Source organism: Mus caroli, chromosome 12 (genome assembly GCF_900094665.2).
Source record: "Mus caroli chromosome 12, CAROLI_EIJ_v1.1, whole genome shotgun sequence".
In the NCBI taxonomy this organism is placed as follows: Eukaryota; Metazoa; Chordata; class Mammalia; order Rodentia; family Muridae; genus Mus; species Mus caroli.
The window spans coordinates 60,014,756-60,039,970 of NC_034581.1; the positions used below are offsets into that span (position 1 = coordinate 60,014,756).

At 40.6% G+C, this 25,215-nt stretch overlaps 1 protein-coding gene across 2 annotated transcripts in view; it reads left to right on the forward strand.

Moving 5' to 3' along the window:
- The window catches only part of Fancm (FA complementation group M), a 57,466-nt gene that overhangs the window by 24,942 nt on the left and 7,309 nt on the right, over window positions 1-25,215 (forward strand). Inside the window, exons 12-21 of one of the 2 annotated variants that reach the window (XM_021179626.2) lie at window positions 1,287-1,438; window positions 2,288-2,443; window positions 4,228-6,073; window positions 13,335-13,420; window positions 13,518-13,580; window positions 15,883-16,014; window positions 17,937-18,093; window positions 20,533-20,639; window positions 21,553-22,104; window positions 24,725-25,097. In XM_021179626.2, coding sequence (XP_021035285.1) covers window positions 1,287-1,438; window positions 2,288-2,443; window positions 4,228-6,073; window positions 13,335-13,420; window positions 13,518-13,580; window positions 15,883-16,014; window positions 17,937-18,093; window positions 20,533-20,639; window positions 21,553-22,104; window positions 24,725-25,097 — 3,624 coding nt within the window. The remainder of the gene's footprint in view (window positions 1-1,286; window positions 1,439-2,287; window positions 2,444-4,227; window positions 6,074-13,334; window positions 13,421-13,517; window positions 13,581-15,882; window positions 16,015-17,936; window positions 18,094-20,532; window positions 20,640-21,552; window positions 22,105-24,724; window positions 25,098-25,215) is intronic. The other variant, XM_029484735.1, reaches the window with a different exon arrangement.

Genomic DNA, 25,215 nt, shown 5'->3' on the forward strand with positions numbered 1-25,215 from the left:
TGGTGGCTCACAACCATCCATAACGAGATCTGACTCCCTCTTCTGGAGTGTCTGAAGACAGCTACAGTGTACTTACATAAAATCAATAAATAAATCTTTAAAAAAAAAACAAAAATAAAAAATAAAAAAAATAAAAGTTAAAATAAAACAAAGCAAAATTGATAAAGTATTTGCTAGTGTACATTTCCTACTTTCCTCTCAATTCTGACTATTTCAGTGCCTGTGACTCCCCTTTCCAAAATTATGACTGTGTTTTATGCAGTTTTTCATAAAATGTCATCCATGCACACTAATATGTAATTCATCAAGGTATAGAGTCTTAAAGTTTTTTTTAAGTAACTGAAACATTGGAGTTCCTTCCTGTTTAAAAAGCTGGAGACATGGCTCAGTGGCTGAGAACACTAGCTGCAGTTCCAGGGTACCTGGCTTCTATTCTAAGCACCCACATGGTGACTCACAACTGTCTGTAACTCCCTGTCCCTGGGGGTCCAGTGCCCTTTTCTGGCCTCCTCTAGAACTGCACACATGTGGTGCACAGATATACATGCTGTGGGGCAGTGAAGTATGCATGTAGCCAAAAACACCCATACACATAAAAAGAAATCAAAATATCTTTAAAAATTAGAATAAGTAAGAGAGCCCCTAAGATCATTTACTTAAAGCTTTTAATTTTACAGATGGGAAAACATTTTCAGAAAAGTTGTTTTTCTAAAACTTCCTGCACAGTATTTAGGAATAGTGCAAACCAAAGTTTCTGAGTTCCTATGTTAGTAACCTTTGAGGATTTTTTTTGCCCGAGTCGGACCACAGTTCTGCCTTACACTCTCTCCTGTCTTGTATTTTTCTTCTCCTATCTGTCCCCTACCAAAAACATAAGCCTAAACGCCCCTTGGTCCTCAGTGTTATTCTCCCTGTCCTGAGGCTTCAGCTGACCATGCTGATAGTGCTATGCTGGTGCTAGTTTTCATGTGTAAGTCAGTGTAACTCAGTTTCACAACAGATTTTACATGAGTGTCCAAAAGAAGCAGACACCTAGCTCTCTGTTCCACTAATGAACCCACTGCTAAGGTTAGCTCTTATATGGAAAATACCCTTTCAAAGAGGCCAGAGAAGCTTAGGGAGTAATAGAATGGTGTGACTAGTTCTAGTTTCCAGAAATGGGATCTTGGTATAGCAAAACCGGAAGAAAATAGATGAAGCAGATAGGGTTTAGGAAGTACTATGTATTTTGTGTTTGTCTTGCAGGTTACTTTAAACCTCTTCCCAACTATTATTTCAACTTCCAGGAATAAAAGGTAGTAATTCGAATAAAGATGGGCTGTTATCAGAAGAAGAATTTAACCTATGGAGCAGCCTCTATAGGTTAGGAGACAGTGACCAGGTTAAAGGCGTGGCATTGCCTCAGTCTCACTTCCCATCTTTACAGGAGGACAGAGTGGTGAGTTGGCTGTGTGCAGTGGGGTTGGCAGCAATATTACATGCTGGTGATTGGAATGTCAATTCACTTAAAGTAATGGTCGTTTAAAAGGGAATCACCAAAGTCAAACCTTTAAGGATTCCTCTTTCTCTTCATTTGCTTTCACATAACTGTCTTTTATGTAGGTGGTAGTTTGATTTCCTAACATTACTCAGTCATCATCACCCTGCAGAATGGCACAGTGTGTTCTGCTGTTTCCCTGCTGTGCTTTAGACCCTCTGTATGGTACTAGCATGAGTTACATTGCCCTGGGTGCCTTTGTGCAAACTGGTTTGTCGTTTTGAAACTTTAGTCAAGACTTTAAGTTGTATTCTAGTTACTTAGATGAACAAACTTGGTGAGTCTAGCTAACAGTGGAGAGAACTGCTCCAGGTTTAGTGTACTATGAGAGAGCTGGAAGAAGATGCCCAGGGGTGGTTTCTGAATCTGGCTATGGAGGTGGGTTTTGATCACCAGCAGGGAGAATGACAAGGCAGTGGGCAGGAAGACTTGTGATCACTTTATCAGGGACCAGTGGATGCCACCCCATTCTATGGTGGGATCTAGCAAAGTAGTGATTTTAAAACCAAACGTTCTTTTCAAATATTTGCTCATGGCATGCTTTGTAGAACTTCAGATGGTTAATTTTAAATATAATTTAAAAAGCAACCTTATAATTTATAAAATTATTTTCCTGTTTTTCCCTTGAGGGTTTTAGTTGAGAGTGCCTATGTGAATTTAAGTGGTTTTCATTAAGTTTGTTATTTGTAACAAAGCATGTCTTTAAAATTGGCTTGTGAAGTCTCATTTCTCATTATTTTTTAAATGAAGATTCAAGACTCAACTACTAGAATTCACCAACTCTCTCTCTCTGAATGGAGTGTCTGGCAAGATCATCCGCTTCCTACACATCTAGTTGACCATTCGGATCGTTGCCACCATTTTATAAGCATTATGCAAATGATAGAAGCAATGAGACGCGAAGAGGTACAGATTCTAACAGCTCTCTCCTCATTCCCAAATCCTTCTCTAATCCTTTCTCTTCCTGTCTTCCTCCCTCTGTCAGGTTTTAGAGGCAGGGTCTTGTTATGTAGCTGAAACTCTGGATGAACTGCTTCAGTGTCCTGAGGGCTGGCATTAGAGGCCCATGCTACCACTCCTGGACGTGTGGCTATGGCTGTCTCTTGCTTGTGTACTAATGGAACTAGAAACTAGAGTGCTTAGCATTTCCTGATTTCTTCTTTCTCCTCTTCCTGCTCTTAGTTTGGTGTGTATGTGAGTGTGTCTGTGTATGTGGTGTGAGTGTGTGTGTGTGCATGCGCGAGTGCGTACGTGTGATATGAGTGTGTGTGTCTGTGATTGTGTCTATGTAGGCTGCTTTGACTTCCATATGTAGCCAAGAATGGCCTAGAACTTCTAAACCGCTGGGGTTACAAGACCACACCTCTATGTTTCTTATCTGGGTCCTGGGAATATAGCCCAAGGCTTCTTGTGTGCTAAGCAAGCACTCTACCATACCAGCAGAGCTACATTCCCAGCCCTTAACCTTAAGTAGAAATTTGAAGTCATTTGTTACAAGAAACAAAATTATTTATTAAAATTAATTATAGCTACAGATATTTTTTGTGTAGTGCCTTACTACTCAGTAAAGGACTAACTTTCTGCCTTAAAAGAAATAGAGTTCATTAAGTGAGAAGAACATTATCTAAATACCATGTTACAGTACAACTCTAAATGGCTGAGTGATTTATAAAGCCACTTCAAGGTTCTTGTTACAGGAGCTAGAGAAGGTTCAGTGGTTAAGAGTTGAAAACCTTATTTTGGTTCCCAACACCCACATTGACCGTCACAGCTGCCTGTAGCTCCAGCTCCTGGAGATCAATCCAATAACTTCTATAGACTGTGGCATTTGCCCTCATACCCATACATACAATAAAGTAACTTTTGCAATTAAAAATAATAAAGAGTAAGATCTTTTGAAATATCCAAAAGATTCTAGATACATTGAGATTTTTGATTTCTTTCTTTTCTTTTTTTTTTTTAATTTCAAGACAGGGTTTCTTTGTGTAATTCTGGCTGTCCTGGCACTCACTTTGTAGACCAGGCTGACCTCGAATTCAGAAATCCGCCTGCCTCTGCCTCCCAAGTGCTGGGATTAAAGGCGTGCACCACCACCGCCCGGTTTGGTTGGAATTTCTAAAACCTTCTTAGTTGATATTTTTGCTTAAAAATGGAATCATATCCGAAGATTTGATGTTTCTTGGGGGGACTCAGAAACTGGTTGTTTTTATTTGTTTTTTTGTTTTTTCAGGTTGTGGTTCATGCCTGTAACCCCAGCACCCCAGAGATAGAAGCAAAAGGATATGTTAGCTTGAGCTTCAAGCCAAGACCATGTTTCAGAAAGCAAAGCAGGCAAACAAACAAGGCTTCTCTTGGTTTACTATTGAGAATTTAAATTTACTATATGTATATTTTTTAGGAAATTAATTTCTTAGTTAAATGCTAGCTATCCAGAACCTTACATACTAATTGAAGCTGTTCTGTAAAGGACTAGCCATTATGGTGGCTCTGTGCCTTGAGATTAAAAAGTAGCCAGTGATTTCAGAGTGTTGGCATTTACTTTTTTTTTTTCTTGATTTGTTAGAATTTGGGGAATTTCAAACAATCATGTGAGTGATACAGTTTTTTAGAAAAATAGTACGAAGTGAAACTCATTTCTTAGAATTGGCTTATTTTGTTTTTCTGACTTTCTGCTCTTTCTTGTTTTGTAGGATGAATGCAGCTACGAGTTGAAAATTAGACCTTTTCTACAAATGGAAGATGTCTGCTCAAAATATCACGCTCCTAGGAATGGATATAATAATGTAGCCAGTGTCGCCAGTAGTGCTAACAAGAAGTCTTCATCTAGACCGAGTGTAGCTGCAGGAGGCTCCTTGTCAGTGATAGAGTCTGAGGAAGAGCGTGCTGACACTGTTAAACAAAGGGACTCTAAATGGACCAAAATTACTTCTCTAAGGGGAAAACCTTGTAGAGCAGGAAGAAAAGGCCAGACTTGTGAGCACAGTGAGGATGAGGATGCAGATTCTTCAGACACTGAGAGACAGTCTCCTGCCAAAGCTGTTTCCCAGGTAGACCCACCCAGTGGTGAAAGGATGGCAGATGTAGGTGGAATCTCCATCCTGGGTGCTGTCACTGAAGATGATAACCATCCAGGAACATTACAAATGGAGTGTCAGGTCACAAATAAATCAGGTGCCAGGTACTCATTAGATTCTGGTTATAGTAGTTTCAGTGATGAGAAATCTGTATCATCAAGTTTGTTTCTTCCATTGGAAGAAGAGCTGTACACCGATAGAGCCGCTGAGCAGTTTTATAATTGTCGGCCCATGACAGAAGATGTACTAGCTAATGTGGAGAGATTTTTATCCCGTTCTCCCCCGTCTCTCAGTGGACTCTCAGACTTGGTATATGATGTTACTCGGGGTTTTAGACTTGATAATGCATCCTGCTCACCCTACCCAGAGCATGAACACAGTCCTAGACCTGTTTCTCCAGCATCACACTCTGCTGGGAAGTCTCAACAAAACTTAGAATTGAATTCAGCTAAATGTATTAGTCATCCTACTGAAAAAGATTGTCTCCCTGGCACCACTCATAAGATGGTTTCTGATCAGCCCTCCTGTGACTCTGATAGTGAAGGCCATAATATTAAATCTCAGAATTCAGGATCTAACAGTTGTGCTCAAATACAAGCAGACCTTGAAAATAATTTCGTTGACAAGAACAGCCATGATGATAGTGAACCCCCAGTATTGTTCACTGATGAAGATGAGAGCTTACTATTATTTGAAGATGATTTGAAGAATATTGAAGATGGTACTGAAGAGTTAAATAGGGCTAGCCTTCCTCCCTTCAACAGTATTAGTCAGCCCCTCTGTGTGTCAGATAAAACTCTCGCAAGTGAAATGCCTCCAGTCTCTCACTTCTTAATTTCCGATGAACTGTTGTTAGATGATGATTCTGAACCTGAAGACCACATCATCTGTGATGCCAAGAGTTGGAAATGTCATGAAGGTGTGGAGGATGGACAAGAAGAGCTGAAGACTGATAGACAGACTTTTGATTGCTCTGCAGACTTATTTTCTGTTACCTTTGACTTAGGATTTTGTAGTTCGGGGTCAGATGATGAAATCCCAGCAGGTGCATCTGATAGGACTCACACCCTGGGAGCGGCCAATGTGTCTGGAAGGCATTCTGATAAGGAGATAAAGGATGCCGGTGTCGATTCAGGTCCACTGGGTGGAGCCATATCACCAATCCCAACTGAAACAGCGCAGTGGTCCCCTTGGGCACAGAACAAGGAAGATGCTTCTTTCCACTTTGCCCCATCCTCGCCAGTGAAGCAGAGAGTCATGAGTACACCGCTTTCTAAGTCACACACGAGTTCCAAGACAGGAGCACACATGCTCAAGACACTAGACTCTACCAAGGAGAAAGCAGGTGGACAGGGTTTCAAAATGGCATTGAACCCAAGACTGGGCAATCTAGGAATTTCTGTAGAAGAGACCAAGAGCAGCAATCAGCTCTTTGTGCATCAGTCCCCTCGGCGCACTGAAGGTAAGAAAGATTCTGTCTCTGAAGTGCATGACTTTCTGGGAAATGCGGTCCAAAAGTAAGTCTACTACTCCAAAACTAATTTTTCTCAGTATATGTAGCAAATTAGATAATTACATATGTATCACTTCTTAAGTTGATGCTACTGCTGGGAGATTTGAATTTGTATGCCATAGGAATGTTTTATGCTATTTACTGTCAAATACACAAAGAAGTGTGAGATTTGGCCCAATTACTTGTTTGTGAAACACATGTAAGACATTTGGAAAATGCCAGTAAAGTGTAGCAATAACTGCCAAGATACTGGCTGTTTAAGACGTTGAGAAGGCGGTGAAAAGATAATTGAGTTTGATTAGAACAGGAAGGATGCCTGGGTATTGTTGACTTTCAGCCTGGTTCCTCGAGGCTGTGCACATAATTTAGGTGTGGGAAGTAACAAGGAATTGAGGTGTTAAAGCTAATGAGACAAAGGAAGGCTTGAGGGGCTGGAGTGCTTATATAATATTTAGAAGGCCAATATCAGACCACAAGATCAAGAAAACAGCATCTCAGAGTAGCTTTCAATTTGAGTTCCCCCTGTGTGTGTCTACCTCTCAAATTCTGGGTTTACAGGCATACATTACCATGCTTGTTAAATAACATTTAACTTTTAACACATAGCTTAGGGACTGCTCTGACATTCCTCCCCACTAGTGACTGTGATTCTCACTAGGTAGCTCTCAACCATAAGGGGTCATGACCCCTTTGGTGTGCTAAATTGACCCTTTCATAGGAGTCTCTGAAGACCATGAGAAAACAGAGATGTTTATATTATGATTCATAACTATAACAAAATTGCAGTTATGAAATAACAGCAAAAGTAATTATGATTAAAGGTCACTAAAACATGGGGAATTGTATTAAAGGGCAGCAGCATTGAGAAGGTGGAGAGCCCCTGAGTTATATGGTCCCTTGGAGCCTTTGATTCCTGTTTAATAACATCTTTATTACACCTCATTGATAGGTGCAGTCATTTTTCTAGCTTTGTATTATCTAAACTAAAACTGCTCCTTGCCTTTTATTTAACTATTGTTTACATACAATATGATGAACAGCATATAGATAAAAGAATGATTAATAAGGGAATCTGTAGCTAGTACTTTTTGCTTCACCTAATTAAAAGAGGTTTTAATATATTTTTTTTTTTACCATTCTGTATGTTTGGTGTGGGAGGAGGGTTCCTTTAAACGCCACTGAGGCAATTAAAAAATAAGCTTCCTGAAATAATGATTGCTGTAGCTAAGTGATTTGTTTCACTCTGGCTTCATTAGAAAATAATGAAGAAAGAACAGTTGGAATATATAATGTTCAGCGTCTCACTCAATATTACCAGTGTCTTAGCTGAGTGGTGTTAGAGTCAGAGCATGGGCAGGCTCCATCCACCAGGCTGCTTCAGGAGGTGTTGGCCATGAAATACACAGGAATCTATGTGCCCATGCCTAGCCTGCCACTGGGAGGTCCTGCATTAGGTTCTGGGCCTGTGACTAATCTCCATGTTTTCCAGGATATAGTTCAGTGACTTTGTGTGACATAATGTCGGACTGTAGGTTCATCCCCAACACTGCAGATGTACACATGGGCATATAAAGACCTCAACTCTAACTTGGTGCATTTGGTTTTTTTGGTTTTTTTTTTTGTTTTTTTTGTTTTTTTGTTTTTTTGAGACTGGGTTTCTCTGTATAGCCCTGGCTGTCCTGGAACTCACTCTGTAGACCAGGCTGGCCTCGAACTCAGAAATCCGCCTGCCTTTGCCTCCCGAGTGCTGGCTTGTTTTGTTTTGTTTTTTAACTCAGTGCATTTCTGCTAATACAACCCTGAAAAATCTTAAGCAATCATCAGGAATGGATTTCTGGTGGATATTCTCTGAGAGCGCTTCATCACATTCCCTGTTCACAAATCCTATGAACAAAAGCCCCGTTCTCTACTTTGGCATTCTGCTGAGATACTGGAAGATAATTTTTTTTTCTTTTTTTTTTTTTGGTTTTTCGAGACAGGGTTTCTCTGTATAGCCCTGGCTGTCCTGGAACTCACTTTGTAGACCAGGCTGGCCTCGAACTCAGAGATNTAGCCCTGGCTGTCCTGGAACTCACTTTGTAGACCAGGCTGGCCTCGAACTCAGAGATCTGCCTGCCTCTGCCTCCCGAGTGCTGGGATTAAAGGCGTGCGCCACCACTAGAAGATAATTCTTTAAGCCCTGTTGGGGAGCATCCCTTAAAAACACAAGGTGCCTTTTGTCTGCCTGCTTAGGTACCATGCTGTGTGTCACCTTTGACCTTCTGGAGGTCTTTCCCAAAGATTTGCTCTCAGCTTCATGTTGGCCTGGGTATCTCCTGGATTTGATGTTTGAATGGAAGATTTCGTAATTTTAGTATGTTTTGTCATCTAGAAAGGCTGGGGATTTTCAAAAGCAGTAAGTTCCAACTGCTTCCAGTTTAAAAGGAGTTTGTCTCAATTGTTTTGCTATAGCAGCAAGAATTGGCTGCTTATACCTTGGCTCTTGGGTATGAGTTCTTCACCAGGGCATTGAATTCTACCATGTTAAACTTTCTTGACATGATTTTAAGAGATTTCCTTTCCTCCTATTTCAGGAAGATTTCCATTGAGCTCTCACCAGTAACTTCTCTTAAACCATTAATCCTCTCTGTAAACATTCCCTAATCCTTTGCAAAACCACCAAAATCGTCCCTGTTGGTACCTATGGTCTGGCTACTAAGCTACTTTATTGGTTTAGGTTTTTGTAGTTGCAGCCTCTTCTTTCTAGATACCAAAATGTGTGTGATGTATGTGGTATTACAGTGTGAACTGGCTTACAACAAAAATATTATTTCCTTGGGTTTCTGTGAGTCAGGGATCCAAGTGTGGCCAAATGGGCTTAGCTCAGGATATTGAGGTTGCTGTCAACCCCTGGGCCAGGGCTTTTTTTTTTTTTTTTTTCACTTCTGTGAAATCATGACTATGTTTGGAAGATGTGCTTTTCATGTGTATTCATGTATGTCTTGAATGCAGAGGAATGCGCAGATTTGTACTCCTGTGCATGTGCAAGAAGTCAGAGGACGATGTCACGTGTCTCCCTCTATTACCCTCTGCCTGTTTTGATTCAGGGTATCTCACTGAACTGTTTCTGCTAGGCTGACTGGTCAGTGGTTCTCAGTATCAGCTTCCCTCCTTCCCTGGTGTTGGGGATACAGGCACACACAACCATGCTTGGCTTTTTACTTGGGTACTGGAAATTCAAATTTAGTAGCCACATTCATTTAAGTGTGTGTGTGTGTGTGTGTGTCTGTGTGTGTGTGTGTGTATACACCTCGCCTTTTTACTTTCCAACTCCTGTGAAGAGATGCCATGCCCAAGGCAGTTTATAGAAGGAAGTTCGTTGGAGCCTACAGTGAATCCATGCCCATCCTGCTGAGAGCTTAGCAGTAGGCAGGCCTGCTGCTGGGAAAGAGCTGAGAGCTCACATCTGATCCACAAGCGCAAGGCAGGGAGCTAACTGGGAATGGCCTGGGCTTATGAAAGCTCAAAGCCTGCCCCCCAGTGACACCTCCTTCTACTAGGCCACAGTTCCTAACCTCTCCCACACAGTCCACCAACTGAGGAGCAAGTATTTAAACATACAAGCCTGTGGTGTTCATGTTCATCCAAACCACCACATTTTACTCCCTGGACCCAATAGGTTTGAAGCCATATCATAGTGAAAAATGCATTTAGTCCAACTTCAAAAGTTGTCACAGTCTTTCACAGTACCAACACAGTTTCAAAGTCCAAAGACTCTTTTGAGACCCACAGCAATCTCTTAACTGTAACTCCCTGTTAAATCAAAGAGTATATTACATATGTTCAACATATAATGGTACAGAATATATATTACCATTCCAAAAGGGAGGGAATTGGAGAATAATGAAGACAAAAACAAGCCCCAGACCAAGCAATGCAAATTCCAAATGCTATACCTCTATGTCCAGTGCCAAAAGGCTTAGATGGCTCCACACTTCCAATTTTGCTAAGTACAAAACTCTCTCTCTCCTGGGCTGGTTCTACTACCCATCTGCAGATCTCCTTGGCAAGTTCTGGCATCTCTAACATCCTGGGTTCTCCAAACCAACCAGGGTTTCACTTTCACAGCCTCATACAATGGCTTCTCCGGGCCTACATTCAGGGACTCCCCTGCCACCCTCCTGGCTTCAGCAAGTTACCTAAGCTGCAGAAGATCCCACAACCCCTTTACTGTTGCATCTTTTTTCACTCTATAAAGGCAAAACCACGTGGCAGACATGGATGCTGCCAAGTTCCGATGCCTGTTTGGGCTGAAACCTGGCCCCCTCCTTGAATTACATTTGCCAGTTTTGCTTCTTTATTGCCCACTAGGAACAGAACATTTCTTAGGCCTCTTTACAAATTGCAGGATTATTTCAGCAGGGTCTCTCCCTAAGGGCACCACTCCCTCTTTTCTCTTTTTCCTTATCTATTTCAACTCAAACCCTGGCTACCACATTAAATACCCTGATGCTCTTTTTCACTTGCATAAGAGTGACTGCTAATCGGGCAGTGGTGGCACAGGCCTTTGCCTTTAATCCCAGCACTTGGGAGGCAGAGGCAGGTGGATTTCTGAGGCCAGCCTGGTCTATAGAGTGAATTCAAGGGCTACACAGAGAAACCCTGTCTCAAAACACCAAAAAAAAAAAAAAAAGAGTGACTACTAATGACTATGAGACAGAGTCAGATTAGGCTGTCTTGAAGTCTGTTGCAAAGGTAGTCAAAAACACTTCAATTTAGCCTCAGGCACAGTCTTAGGTCAGCAATGCCCATTGCTAAAATATCCCAAGAATGGTCTCTAGAGAGGATCCCTGCAGGTGTCAGACAGGGAAGCAACTGTACAAAGAGATTTTGGGGAGTCTAATCCTAAGCAGTGCATGGTCAGCATATTTAAAACCCAGTACAATTTGGGGAGAGGGTTCCAGGCAGCACAGTCCAGTCAGTCCAATTCCAGTTGCACAATAAAGTTTAAGGGGTGACTGCATAGAAACTCTTATAAAGTTCATGTGACCATGAGGGTGGGTTCTATAGTTTAACAGCCTAGAGTCTAGCAAAATCCCCTCCCAGCCTTTTGGGCAGGAAAACAGGCATTTTTATCTCCTCCAATAAGAAGTCCCAGTGTGTTTAATCCTGGTTTTCCCAGTGCTCTGGCTGCACAGACTTTTGTGCCCCTAGCTGTCTCTATTCTATTTGCTGATATTGTTACCCTCTCTATATCATTGCGCTGTGCCTCCACAGTCCACATTGCTCTCAACACTACTGTCTTCCAATCCCCTACTAGTCCTCCACATCTCTCCAAAAACATCATGGTCAAACCTGTCACATCTGTAGTACTCTGGGTACCAGCCTGTTTTAGTTCCCTCCCTCCCTCCCTCCCTCCCTCCCTTCCTCCCTTTTTAATGTACATTGATATTTTGCCTGCATATACGTCTGAATGAGGATGTTACACAGGAAAAGGTTACAGACAGCTCTGTATTCTGCCATGTGGGTGCTGGGAATTGAACCTGGGTCCTTTGGAAGAACAGCTGGTGCTCTTAACTGCTGAGCCATCTCTCCAGCCCTGTCTTAGTTACCTTTTGATTGCTTTAAAGAGATGCTATGACCAAGGCAACTTATAGAATAGTTTATTGGCATTTATAGTTTAAGAGGATGAGTCTATAAACATCGTGGTGTTGGAAGCACAGCAGCAAGCAGGCCTCATGCTAGAAAAGAGCTGAGAGCTCACATCTGATCCACAAGCACAAGGCAGAGAGCTAACTGGGAATGGCAGGGACTTAAAAACCTTAACATCTGTCCCCAGTGGCACACCTCTTCTAATACCCACACCTGCTAACCCTTTCCAAGTGTTATCAACAACTGGGGCCCAAGTATTCAAACATAGGAAAGTACAGAGCCATTCTCATTCAAACAAGAGTGTGTATAGTATGTACTGTGTGTAGAATGAGGGTGCACACATGCCAGTTTGAGTGTGTGGAAGTCAACGGATAATTTTTAGGGGTTTTGTCCAAGCATAGGTTCTAGAGACCATACCTGGGTCTTCGGGTTCAAATGCTTAATTTCACACACACACACACACACACACACACACACACACACACACACACATTATATTTAACTAAAAGTATTTTAGAATTTTAGTGAACCCAGGCTACCCTTAAATTCCCTGTGTAGCAGAGGGTGACCTTGAAGTTTCACTCCTACCCATCTCTCTGATGCTGGGATTGCTGGCTTGGGCAGCCACAGCAGATTTATTTAGCACCACTCCCAGTTTGTTAGTGCTGGGGATGGAAATCAAGAAAGCTTTCTGCATGCTCAGCCAACTGAGCTACACCCACCACATCCCACACCCCTGCTCCATGGAAGGCTTTTGTTAGGAACTAAGTCTATCCCTACACTGAAGGGGAAAGAGAAATTGTGATCAGCTAAGAAGAGTAGAGTAGGGAACAGACTCCACAGGTTGTTCTCTGATTTCCCTATGTGTGCTGTGCCTTACGAATGTCCCACACATTGTAAATGTTCCATTTAAAAAAAAAAAAAAAGGCGTAAAAAAAAAAACAGACAAAAAGAAAGAAAAGAAAAAACAAAAACAAAAACAAAACAAAACAAAAAAGGCATGGACTGATAAGAGCACTTTTGCTTTTTCTCTTTACATTTTGTAAGTTAGGGCTTCATTTTAAATACATATTTTTAAAAGTTATTTTTATTTCCTGTACGTGAGTAGTATTTTGCTGCACAAGTGAAAGTGTACCACATGCATGGTAATACCCTTGGATATTAGAATAGGGTGTTGCATTCCTTAGAAATAGAGTTACAGAAAGTTGTAAATGCCATGTGGGTGCTGGGAACTGAACCCTGGTCCTCTGTAAGAGCAGCTAATGCTCTAACTACCAAGCTATCTCTCCAGGCTCTTAAATATGTATTTATCAGCAAGCTAATGTCTTTTATTCTCCTCTGTTCTTTTTAAATACTATAAAGTTTATGTATATATGTGTGTGTGTGTGTGTGTGTGTGTATGTATGTATGTATGTATGTGTATACACACACACACACACACACATCTTTGTGAACATATGCCATATGTCTGTTGTCCTTGGAAGATTAAGAAATTTAGGACATTTTTATTATGGTAATCAGTAATATGATTGTGATAGAGTAACTTTAACTATTGACCAGATTCATTTTTCAATTATAGTTGAACACTTAACTAGTGAAAGCGAAGATGATGTTTTCCTGAGAAAGACTAAAAAACCAAAAGGAAATGTCCTAAAGTCCCCCGAGGTAAGTCACTCCTTCCCCACAGTGCTGCAGTCAAGTGAAGCCCTGCTCCCCCTTCCTGACTGTGTTATATCTTAAACTGTTTGTCTGTTTCATCCAGGATCAGAAAAACAACGAAGTTGATTCACCCATTCATGCTGTAAAAAAACCCAGAGTTCTCAGGGTAAGTAAATTACAGGCATTTTTATTCCTAGGGGTATGGGGGTGTCTATTTGTGTCTGTGCCTGTCTCTGGGAGACAAGAAAGGATATCAGTGGCCCTGGAGCTGAAATTACAATGGTTGGAGCCACCCAGCATGGGTGCTGGGAACCAAACTCGGGTCCTTGGAAGAGCAGTGTGTACTCTTAACCACTGAGTCATCTTTTCAGCCACAGTAACCTAAATTGTTTTAGGATAAGTAATATAAGAAAAAGCATACACATCAGAAAAGAATTAGTATATTTGATCTTACAGGTATATGCTTAGTAGAACAATAGACACTATCTTTTGGTTTTGTTTTTGTTTTTCCAAGACAAGGTTTCTCTGTCTTGGAAATCACCCCATAGACCAAATTGGCCCCAAACTCAGAGATCCACCTGCCTCTGCCTCCTGAGTGCTGGGATTAAAGGTGTACACTACCACCACCACATAGGTGACACCATATCTTATGTGATTAGAATTTCTACTTCTGCTAAAGAAATGGATTCATTATAAGCTTTCCTGATGATAACAATATAAATAATAAAGAAACAGAAATAGAATGAATAAAAAGGAAAGCAGGTTACAGAGGTGTAATTTTTGAAGTTGAGATAAGAAAAAAAGTAGCCTTTAGCCTAAACATTAGGAGTTGTGTGTAGTAAGCTTCTTGAGAGAGGATAGACACCACCGCTAGCAAGGAAGCTGGGTGAGACAGGTGCTGTTCAGAATAGACAGCTCACACAGGGCCCATGGAGAGCAATTGCACCTCTGTTCTATGAGGTCTTGAACCAGACTTTGTCCTGCCTCCTCCAAGCTAGGGACTTCTAACTGCTTCATGCTTAAAATAGTACCTTTGTCTTTTCGGCCCCCCTCAATCCTCGGGAAATTAGGGTTCCGGACAGGTGGGCAAGGAGTTGGTGAGGAGAAGGGTGACAAATACAGACACAAGGGACTGTGGTATCTGAATGTATTTTTGTCAAAGTGAGCATCAGTCTTATATATTACAGGAAACAAAGAAATTAGTGATACATTAAGGCCATTCAAGGTACATTGAAGTTATCTGATGCAAAATTACTTTTACAACAAAACAGAGGGATGCGCACTTAAAAGCTAACTGGAACAACTGGGATAAAATCAATGTTAACAATTGGGATCAAAAGCAGCCCCACCTAAGGTCAGCTTAATCTTAAAAGTCAGGGGCAAGGGCTTCATACCCTTGCCATAGTTCCAATTCTAGTCTATTGTATAGTCCACCTTCCCCCTAGGTCATTGTAAATTCCTGTGTCCTGGAGTGACAGGGGTATCTATAGTTCTAAGTATTTACTTAGTTCCTTCTTAGACCACATCGTTCCTTCTTCCTAGGTCTTTGTAAATTCCTGTGTAGGGCAGTGACTCTATCTATCTATGCTCAGGGTCAGCTCAAGGACTGCCTAGGACTGTTGAAGAATCTTAACTTAGCTGTATGTCAAAATCAATCCTTAGCGGCACTTATAATAAAGCAATACTGAGGGAAAACACACCGATCCATTCACCGACTAAAGCATTGGAGCATTCGTTATTACAGGAGACTAAGTTTCCATGAACTTTTCACCTCAGGAAGGCATCCAGGTTTCTAGGCCTGTCACAGGAGTCACTACTGGAGTGGATGTGGCAGTCTTTCATTTCTGTTTTATGTAGCAGCAAACATCTGCAGGCCATATCTTGTAGAGTTTCTGTCTAATGGACCATTTGGACAAAGTTAATTAAAAATACCACCAATCCACATTCACTCTAAAAACTTACTTTGGCATTCTGCTCTACCCAAAATGACCAGTGCCTTATAAGAAGTGCATTAAAATTCAGGCACAGTTGTTGTGGTGGTTGTGCTGTGTTCCCTGAAAATTATTCCTACAAACTGAAGTTATCTGTTAAGCTTTCCATTCGTATTATTGTGCAAGAACAGTGGAGGGCTTTGTTAAAATTTGTTACTGCTCTATTAGTTTCTTGGTTTCAAAGGTTTTCTGTATGTTTGATGAACTTTTATCTTTTGTGAAATCCTTGAAAATCTACAGAAAGCACTGTAAGTTTTCAGCAGACACATTTGATGTAACACTAAGTTGGGTGAACACATACCTGACTGACCACTAATGGTCTAGCTGGGGAGAACAATTGAGAATGTTGACTAGAAAACTTAGTCATTGAAAAGGAAAAAAAAAAACACTAAAATCAATCACTTAAGAAATAAGTTAAATCAATCTAGTTAGGTTTTTCTTTCTTCTGTAAGTCTTGTGTTAACTAACTTTTTACAGTCAGAATTAGCATCTAGCGATGATGAGAGTGAGAATTTTGGCAGAACGTGTCCAAGGTTGGAACACTTCAAGGGTCGTAACAGGAACACCAGAAAAGGCTCTGAAGCCCAAAAGAAACGGAGTCAAGTAAAGGTAATCATTCCTTACTCATTTAATGTACAGTTGTTACATACACACATGTGCACGTTTATATGCTATTAATGTGCAGTTGTTACATACACACATGCGCACGTGTATATGCTATGCAAACACATGATAGATAGGTAGGTAGGTAGATAGATAGACAGATAGATAGATAGATAGATAGATATGGGATTTTGGTAATATGTATCTATGAACCATGTATGTGCCTGTTGCCCACACAGGCTACAAGAGGGTGGAACTGGAATCGTAGATGATTGTGGTCTACGATGTGGGTGAGTGGAAAAGCAATCAGTGCTCTTCAGTGCTGAGCCATCTCTCCAGCCCCAGAAAACACATTTTTTAAAGAAGCACTTTCCCACTATGTTTGCAATTTTAATTTTTTTTTTTGGAATTAAAAAATCTCAAAAGTGTACTTCTTTATTTTTCTTTTTGTTCTGACTTTATCTTATTAGTGATATGTTATTTTGTATGATTAAATAAAGAAATTGAAATATATTGAGAATTTCTTGTTCAAATTTAAGAAAATATAGAGCCAGACCTGAGTTAGGAAAATTGCTTTTTCTAAAAAAAAAAATTTTTAAACAAATAAACAACAATAAAAAAAACTGGGGCTAAAGATTAAGTGATTAAGAGCACTGGCTGCTCTTGCAGAGGACCAAAGTTCAATTCCCAGCACCCACATGGTGGCCAGCATCCATCTGTCACTTTATTTCAAGAGAATCCGATGCCTTCTACAGCCTCCATAGACACCAGACATGCACTTGGTACATAGACATACATGCAGGCAGGTTACTCACAGACATAAAACTAAAACTTGAAAAAACAAAACAAAATTAAAAAAAGAAAAAAGAAAAATAAATAGAAGAACCAATAATACTAATTTATGACATGTGTGGCAGGGGTTAGTGCTTGCCACAGCGGGAAAGTGGCTGTCAGAAGACAAACTATAGGAGCCAGCTCCCTCCTCTCACCACGTGCCTCCCAGGGATGGAACACAAGTTGTCAGTCTTGGCCGTGTTGACTGAGGTGCTAGCTCAGTGATCCCACATTTCCCTTATCTTTCTTCATTAAGTAATTGAAAAAAAGTCATAGCACACTTTCCTGTTTAGTCAGTGCTTCTGATACTCAGTGATTTCCTGCCAATGCTTACCTTTTATGTCTGTAGACTGTTGGAAAACATCTAGCAAGCCAACTAGTGTCTTAAATCCTGGTTTATCTAACATTATCAGATTTTTTTTCTTTTTCTTTTTCTTTTTTTTTTTTTTTTTTTTTTTTTTTTTTTTTTTTTTTTTTTTTTTTTTTTTGGTTTTTCGAGACAGGGTTTCTCTGTATAGCCCTGACTGTCCTGGAACTCACTTTGTAGACCAGGCTGGCCTTGAACTCAGAAATCCGCCTGCCTCTGCCTCCCGAGTGCTGGGATTAAAGGCGTGCGCCACCACGCCCGGCTTTTTTTTTTTTTTTTTTTAAAAGATCTATTTATTTATTATATGTAAGTACACTGTAGCTGTCTTCAGACACTCCGGAAGAGGGCACCAGATCTCGTTACGGATGGTTGTGAGCCACCGTGTGGTTGCTGGGATTTGAACTCTGGACCTTCGGAAGAGCAGTTGGGTTTTTGTTTTATTTATTTTGGTGTGTTTGTTTAAAGCATTGAAAAGAAAGCCACTTCCTTAAGAGCAACAGTGTAACTTAGTAGGCAGCTCTGGGTCACAGTTAATTGTGTTGTTCAGTGTTGTTTCCACATTATACACATGTATTAAAATGCCATGCTATATACTTTAATGTGTACAGTTACAGGCAAATTCAAATTTTTAAATAAAAACCTAAATATACACTTCCCAGAACAAGAACTGTGAACAGTTTTTTTTTCATCTCTGTGGGCTGTCTTCATGCCTCTTGTTTCTCCACAGACTATGGCTCGGAGGTTTTTAGACGACGAGGCAGAGGTTTCTAAAGAAGATATGGACTGTGTCTCAGCAGATGAGGATGATGAGTCTGAGAACGAGCAGGATTCCTCACTGCTCGACTTTGTAAATGACCGGACCCAGCTTTCACAGGCTATAAATGGTAAGTGCCAACATGACACTTGGTAATTTCAGTGTGTCTGTTGACGTCTTTATTAAAAGATGGCTCTCATAAGCTTGACTTTATGGGGCTTAAATTCAGTATGTACAAAACCTTTCTCTGTTCACTTTCCAAAATGCTTCTGTTTAGATCTACTTGTTTACAGGCTACTTACTTACTCAGGTCAGTAAGTCCGGATCCACCTCGGTGGCTCAAGCATCAAATGTTCATTTATCCAGGGTTCAGTGTCTACCTTAAACTCTTCTGAAAACGAAGAGCAGGACCACAGTCTGTTCAAAACAAAAGCATAAGAAGATGTCACAGTAGCTGATTACACAAGTACGTTAAAAAAAAAATCTCAAACAGCAAGAGAAGAAATGCAGTCAACCAGAAAGGAAAATGTACTGAAAACCTTCTATGAGACAATAATAATTATTCTATGAGACGTTAATAATTTCTAGTTAAGGAGGAAATGGGGGAAACACAGGTTTTTACTTGTTGGTGCTGACTGTTTTTAAAAGCTGTAGTAAAAGGTACTTAAACCATACATGAAAATAACAAGCATTTCTCTGTAATTTTAAAAAAGCTTTGAAGTCTTTTCTTTGAAAGGCACTGTGCCTAAACAGAGGTGAGTGTCTCTCCTTCTTTCTAGCCACTACATGGGCTCAGTTGTGCAGCAGAAGTACACCAGTCGCTCTGTTCCTGCAGCCCACTGAGAATCCTGTGAGCTTTGCTAGCCAGAGTCTAGTCATTGTCCCTCACAGTCGTCTCCTTGTAGGAGCCACTGTTACTCTGTTCACTGTGCATCCCTCTAGCTGCCCTTCCGCTGTAATGAGATTGTATGACAATGCCAGACTGGGACCAAACTGGTGTCTGCACTGCCCAATTCCCTTCTACAATGAAGTCCTTGTGTGGTCTAGAAGCACTGCTGTCTGAGGGCCTTTGAATTAGCTGTTATCTTTGAATCTTAACAGATTTTACTGAAATCTGTAAAAGCCACATGCAAGACTGAGCACGGAGCACACTAAACCTTATTCTAGATGCTATGAAAACTGTGGAGAACTGTGTCCAAAAGCACATTTTTCCCCTTAATCTCATGGTCCCTGGGAAACTTTGCCTCTTTAAATTACCCCAGACTGCAGAGACAGAGTCAGTCACAGACCTGATCTCTGAAAGGCCAGACTATTGATGAGCCAATCAGAACATATCTCACTGCAGGGGTAGCCAGTCTGACTCGTTGCTCTGAATCTGAATGGACTGTGCATGCTCAAATGTTATTTGACCACATTGTTTTCTGAAAGCATATCTCCTTCCCTGATAAATTTAGTAAGGTCTCTGATAAATAGTTTTCCTCAATTGCTTTTATTAATCCACATTGCCAAATGGCTTTCTTTACCCAACTAGACAGTGATTTCGAAGGCAAAACGTTCAACATCATCATCATTATTGTTCTTTTGAGAGTTTTTTTTCAATTATTATTATTTTTTTTAAAGATTTATTTATTTATTTTTTATATGTAAGTACACTGTAACTGTCTTCAGACACTCCAGAAGAGGACATCAGATTTTTGATACGGATGGTTGTGAGCCACCATGTGGTTGCTGGGATTTGAACTTGGGACCTTTGGAAGAGCAGTCGATGCTCTTAACCGCTGAGCCATCTCACCAGCCCCCAATTATTATTATTATTATTTTTTTTTTTTTTTGGTTTTTCAAGACAGGGTTTCTCTGTGTAGTTCTGGCTGTCCTGGAACTCACTTTGTAGACCAGGCTGGCCTCGAACTCAGAAATCCGCCTGCCTCTGCCTCTCGAGTGCTGGGATTAAAGGCGTGCGCCACCACGCCTGGCCAATTATTATTTTTTTTTAAAGGTAGGATTTTTGCTACATAATTCTGACTTTCCTGAAACCCACTTTGTAGAGCAAGCTGACCTCAAACTCAGAGAGCTGCCTGCCTCTGCCTCCTGATTGTAGGATTAAAAGCATGCACCATCACACCTGGCCTTTGACAACATTTTAAATAATTGTTTTTAGAGTTCTCTCTTTCTCTCTTTTGAAAATTAAGTTTTTCATTAAAACATTTTATCCTAGAAATTATAGGTGGATCTTTCATTCCTTTGTTGGTGTTTTGCAACAGGATTTTACTGTGTAGCCCAGCCAGACTTCAGACTTGCTGAGTATCCAAGGTGTCGTGTAACCATAGATTCTCTTGCCTCCATTTCTGGAGTACTGAGATGTATCAGGTTTTGGATGAGATCTTACCATGTTGCCCAAATTGATCTATACATACAAACATACATCTGGGTGTGCATGCACTCATGTGCGTGTGTATCTTCTCTATAAACCTTTGCTTAACGTTGAGCTAAGTAAATCTGGAGTAGTCCTCTGACTAAATGAAGATTTTCATGTAACTGACATTGCTACTTCATTTTTAATTCTTTACAGATTCTGAAATGAGAGCTATTTACATGAAGTCTGTACGTAGTCCATTGATGAGCACTAAGTACAGAATGGTCCATGAGAAGCATACCAACATGAACATTTTCTCACAGGTACAGATCTCAGAAAGGTAGTGGAGAGTTCCTTGATTGCAATTTGAAGTCAGTCCTATTAATAAAGCTTCCATTTTATTTCTAAACTTAGGAGTCGAAGCTAGCTTGGAGAATTTTACAATGAATTCTTTTCCATCTAGGAGAATTAGTTTAAAGAAAATGAAGAGAATTTGATCATCTCCTAGTTAATTTTATTGTATGCCATACTTCTTTTGAGTTGTTTTTCTTTTTCATAAAAATGTTTCTAGAAATTACAGGTAGATCTTCCATGTCTTAGTTTATTGGTATTCTGTGATAGGATTTTACTATGTAGCCAACCTTGCCATGAATCCACAGTGCCGCATATCACCAGAGCTTCCCCTGCCTCCCCTGCATGGTGACATGTTGTTGGATTTGGATGAGATCTTCCTGTGTTGCTCGTACCGATTTCAGTCGTGGGGATCGAACCCAGGGACTCACTCCACACACTAGGCAGCTGTTGCACCTCTACCCTGTTACCCACATACATGCACTGGTCCTGAACTGTACATCTTCCAAGTGGGAGAACAAGCACAGAGCAGCAGGCCTGGATAGGATAGCTTCCATGTACAGGCCATATTTTCTCTGTCCATAAACTGCCATATTCTGCTGGATATTAATACAGCTACACATAAAACTTGGCACATGCTTTTCTTACTTACGTCTCTGGCTGCCTGCAGCTGACTGTAAATTTCTAGAAGGTAAGACGTTGCTTGTTTGATTTTTTTTTTTTTTTTTTGTTTATTTCTTTCTTAATCTCTCAAGTCCCCATTTTTTTCATAATGAATGAATGTACTTAGTAGATGTTCATTGACTGGAATAAGAATTAGTTCCTCAAAGAATGTAAATTCAGACTAATTATAAATTTAACTATTTCTGCCTGGTTTTCTTACAGATTCCTGAGCAAGATGAAAACTATTTAGAGGACAGTTTTTGTGTTGATGAAGAAGAGTCTTGCAAAAGCCAATCAAGTGAAGAAGAAATTTGTGTTGATTTTAACTTAACTAAAGATTCCTTTACAGATGAGGACATACGATATAAAACTCGATATGCAATAAAGCTCAAACAAATGAACAAGAAACAAAACTACACACGGCCAAGAAAGAAATTGTCTAGAATTATCTTACCTGACGATGACTCAAGTGAGGAAGAAAACATCACAAAGGACAGAGAACACTCCGTTTCTGGTGGCCACGCTGCTGCTGAGCACACACAGCTCTGGGCTTCAGGGCCATCCGGGTCCTCAGTGCCTCCCAAGGTCCTTTCTGATCCAGAGTGGAATCAGTCATCCAGGCAGAGACTACAGGTGCTACCCAGTAAAACAGATGCCGTTCCTGGAGCCTTGAACGTGAAGGCTCAGAGCCATAATAAAATCAAATCTGCTTCACCACCATGTACTGGTGTTGAATCAAGGAAAGAATGTGGGAACCATCCAGTTCAGTTGAAGGTATGCATGAAAAGGAGGGAAAGTGCCATCGCTGGTTTATTTAAAAGTGTTGGTTTGGGGGGTGTGTGTGTGTGTGTGTGTGTTGAATTTTATACTAAATAACTCAGTCAAATTAAAAATAGTGTTTTGTTTAGTTTGAAACAGGGTATCATGTAGCCCAGATCAACCTCACACTTGAACCTGGGCAGGCTGATTCAGTGAGAGGTGCTGTCATATAAAAGAATATGACAAAGAGTGATAGGACAAGACACCAAGTCTTTCTGGACTCTGCAAGTTTACAGACATGCTTCTATTCACAAATGTGCAAATACCACACAAACATACACTACACACATAACGTTCTCAGGCACCAAAGTTTCTAACCTGATGAATTAGTTGCGGCTGTTTGTTGATGTTTAACATAGTATCTTACTATATAGCTCAGGCTTGTCCCAAACTCATCAGCCCATGTTGGTCTTGGCTGTCCTGGAAGAACACTCTGTAGACCAAGGTGGCTTTGAACTCAGAGATCCACCTGCCTTTGCCTCCTAAGTGCTGGGATTAAAGATAGAGCCACCACTACCTGGCTTTTCTAACTTTTCCATGGGATTTTGCTGTTTTTTTGTTGGTTTAGAACTCCTGATAGTTTAAACCTCATCAACAGAATATAATCTCTCTAGTGAGAAATGGTGTTAACATAAAGTTCCAAGGCATTTTTCCTTTCATAGCAAATCATATACAGCCATTTGCATTTCTGTTCGGAGAACACTTGTAGTTATTTATTAAAGGATTTTGCCAACTGTGTAGGCATTGTATATACCTTGGCTTCAGTATCACTGGGCTAAAGGGTTCTTTGGTGGATCAGATTTTAAGAAGAATCTCTGTGTCCACCTAACTAGTTCTTGCTTTCTGCTCTCATGTAATAGAATTATTTTTACACTGAATGTTTGATTTTTTTTAAGATGTATATTATTTATATGAGTACACTGTAGCTGTCTTCAGACACACCAAAAGAGTGCATCAGATCCCATTACAGATGGTTGTGAGCCACCATGTGGTTGCTGGGTATTGAACTCAGGACCGCTGAAAGAGTAGTCATTGCTCTTAACTGCTGAACCATCTTTCCAGCCCATTAATTTTTTTTTAACAATTTTTTTTTAAAGCAAAGGTCTGGCTGTACATACCATCTCTACATAAAGAACTCATTCTGAACAGGATTTGGCTGCTAGGAGAAGTTGGGTTTGTTTGGGCTCAGTTCATTTGCAGGGCTCTTATTTTGTTTCTGTCCTCTGAGCATGTCAGCTAGGCATGTATCTGTTACTTTCTTTACAGTGCTGGGCCTGGTCCTTGGAGCCTGCATGGACTAGATATGTGTTCTAACACTGCTCTACATCTCCAGCTCTCATTTTTTTTAAGTGTTACTGAGAAACTGGAGATAACTTAGCAGTTAAGAGCACTTGTTTTCTTAAAGAAAACCTAGATTCAGTTCCCAGCACCCATTTTTAGTGGTTCCTGAAACTCCTATAAATTCAGTTTGAGGGGTTCATACACCCTTGTCTGGCCTCTTTGGGCACCTGCACACATTGATGCACATTCACATACTCAGGCACATACACATAAGCATTACTAGGGGTGGGTAAGATGGCCCCATGGGTAAAAGCACTTGCCATGCAAGCCTGTTGACTTTGATCCTTGGTTCCTATGGAAAGGCTGCTGTAAAGAATTGATTCCGGGGCTGGAGAGAAGGCTCAGCGGTTAAGAGCACTGACTGCTCTTCTGAAAGTCCTGAGTTCAAATCCCAGCAACCACATGGTGGCTCACAACCATCTGTAATGAGATCTGGCACCCTCTTCTGGAGTGTCTAAAGACAGCTACAGTGTACTTAGATATAATAAATAAATAAATCTTAAAAAAAAAAGAAGAAGAACTGATTCCAAATTGTCCTGTGATCTCCACATGTGCACAAGGGCATGCATCCATGCATGCATCACATAATAATACAATTTTAAAAACTAGGTTAAAAAGCATTCCTGGGCTTTAGACAGCTCACTAGGACAGTCCTTGCCTAGCCTGTCCAAGGTGCTAGGTACAGCCTTTACCACCGCCTTTACATCCCTGCCTGGCCCCAAAAATGAGGAAAAGAAAAAAAAAATGTTTCTTAAGGGTTAAGGATGCAGCTTAATGGTAGAACACTTGTTTAGCATGCAAGAGGCCCTGGTTCACTACTACAGAAGAGAGAAACCCAAACACAATTAAGGTTTGTTTTCAGCTAGAAAGAGTTTCTGGTTATCTAATCTCACAGTTTTTCAATAATATTTTGTCTCGAGTCCTTATTCCTGAGATGCATTTCAGTTTGCTTTCATGTTATCAAGACATTCTTTTCTCTAGCTTAAAAACTATGTTCCCTTTGCAAATTTATTTTCTTCTCTGGTTGTAGACTTCACTGTATTTCATCATGACTGTCTGTTCTCCTATTGATTGTTGTCAACTGTGGCTTTACTTTGAACTGTTAGAGTGGTGGCTTGTTTTATCTAGTCCCTTTGGTTCTGGTGAAGTGTGAGGGAGCGCCAGTATCACATGTGGCATGCATGCACTGATGCTTATTCAGCTGGACTGTGACCCGTGCTTTCCCCTCTTTCAGGCTGATGGTCAGGAGCACAGTGACATCTCAGCAGCACCCTGTTCTACTTCAGTCCTGCGTGTGGCTGAGGTACATACAGCCCCTAGACATCTGCAAGAAGGAAACAGGGCTTGCATTCTTGTAGATAGTCGTGAAATCACTACCGGTTTGGAAGTAATCTCTTCACTAAGAACAGTTCATGGGTTACAAGTAGAGATTTGTCCTCTTAATGGCTGTGACTACATCGTAAGCAGCCGAATGGTCGTAGTAAGGAAGTCTCAGTCTGAAATGTTAAGTAATACCAGCAAGAACAAGTTCATCGAGCAGATGCAGCGCCTACAGAGCATGTTTCAAAGGATATGTGTGATTGTGGAAAAAGACAGGGAAAAAGCAGGTTTGTATTTTCAAATAGATGTAAGACTGTAAACAAAATTAACTATTGCTTAGTTCATTCTTCTGCTGTCCAAGTGTGTCATTTCATATTTAATGCCACTATGTTTTCATTAGTCATT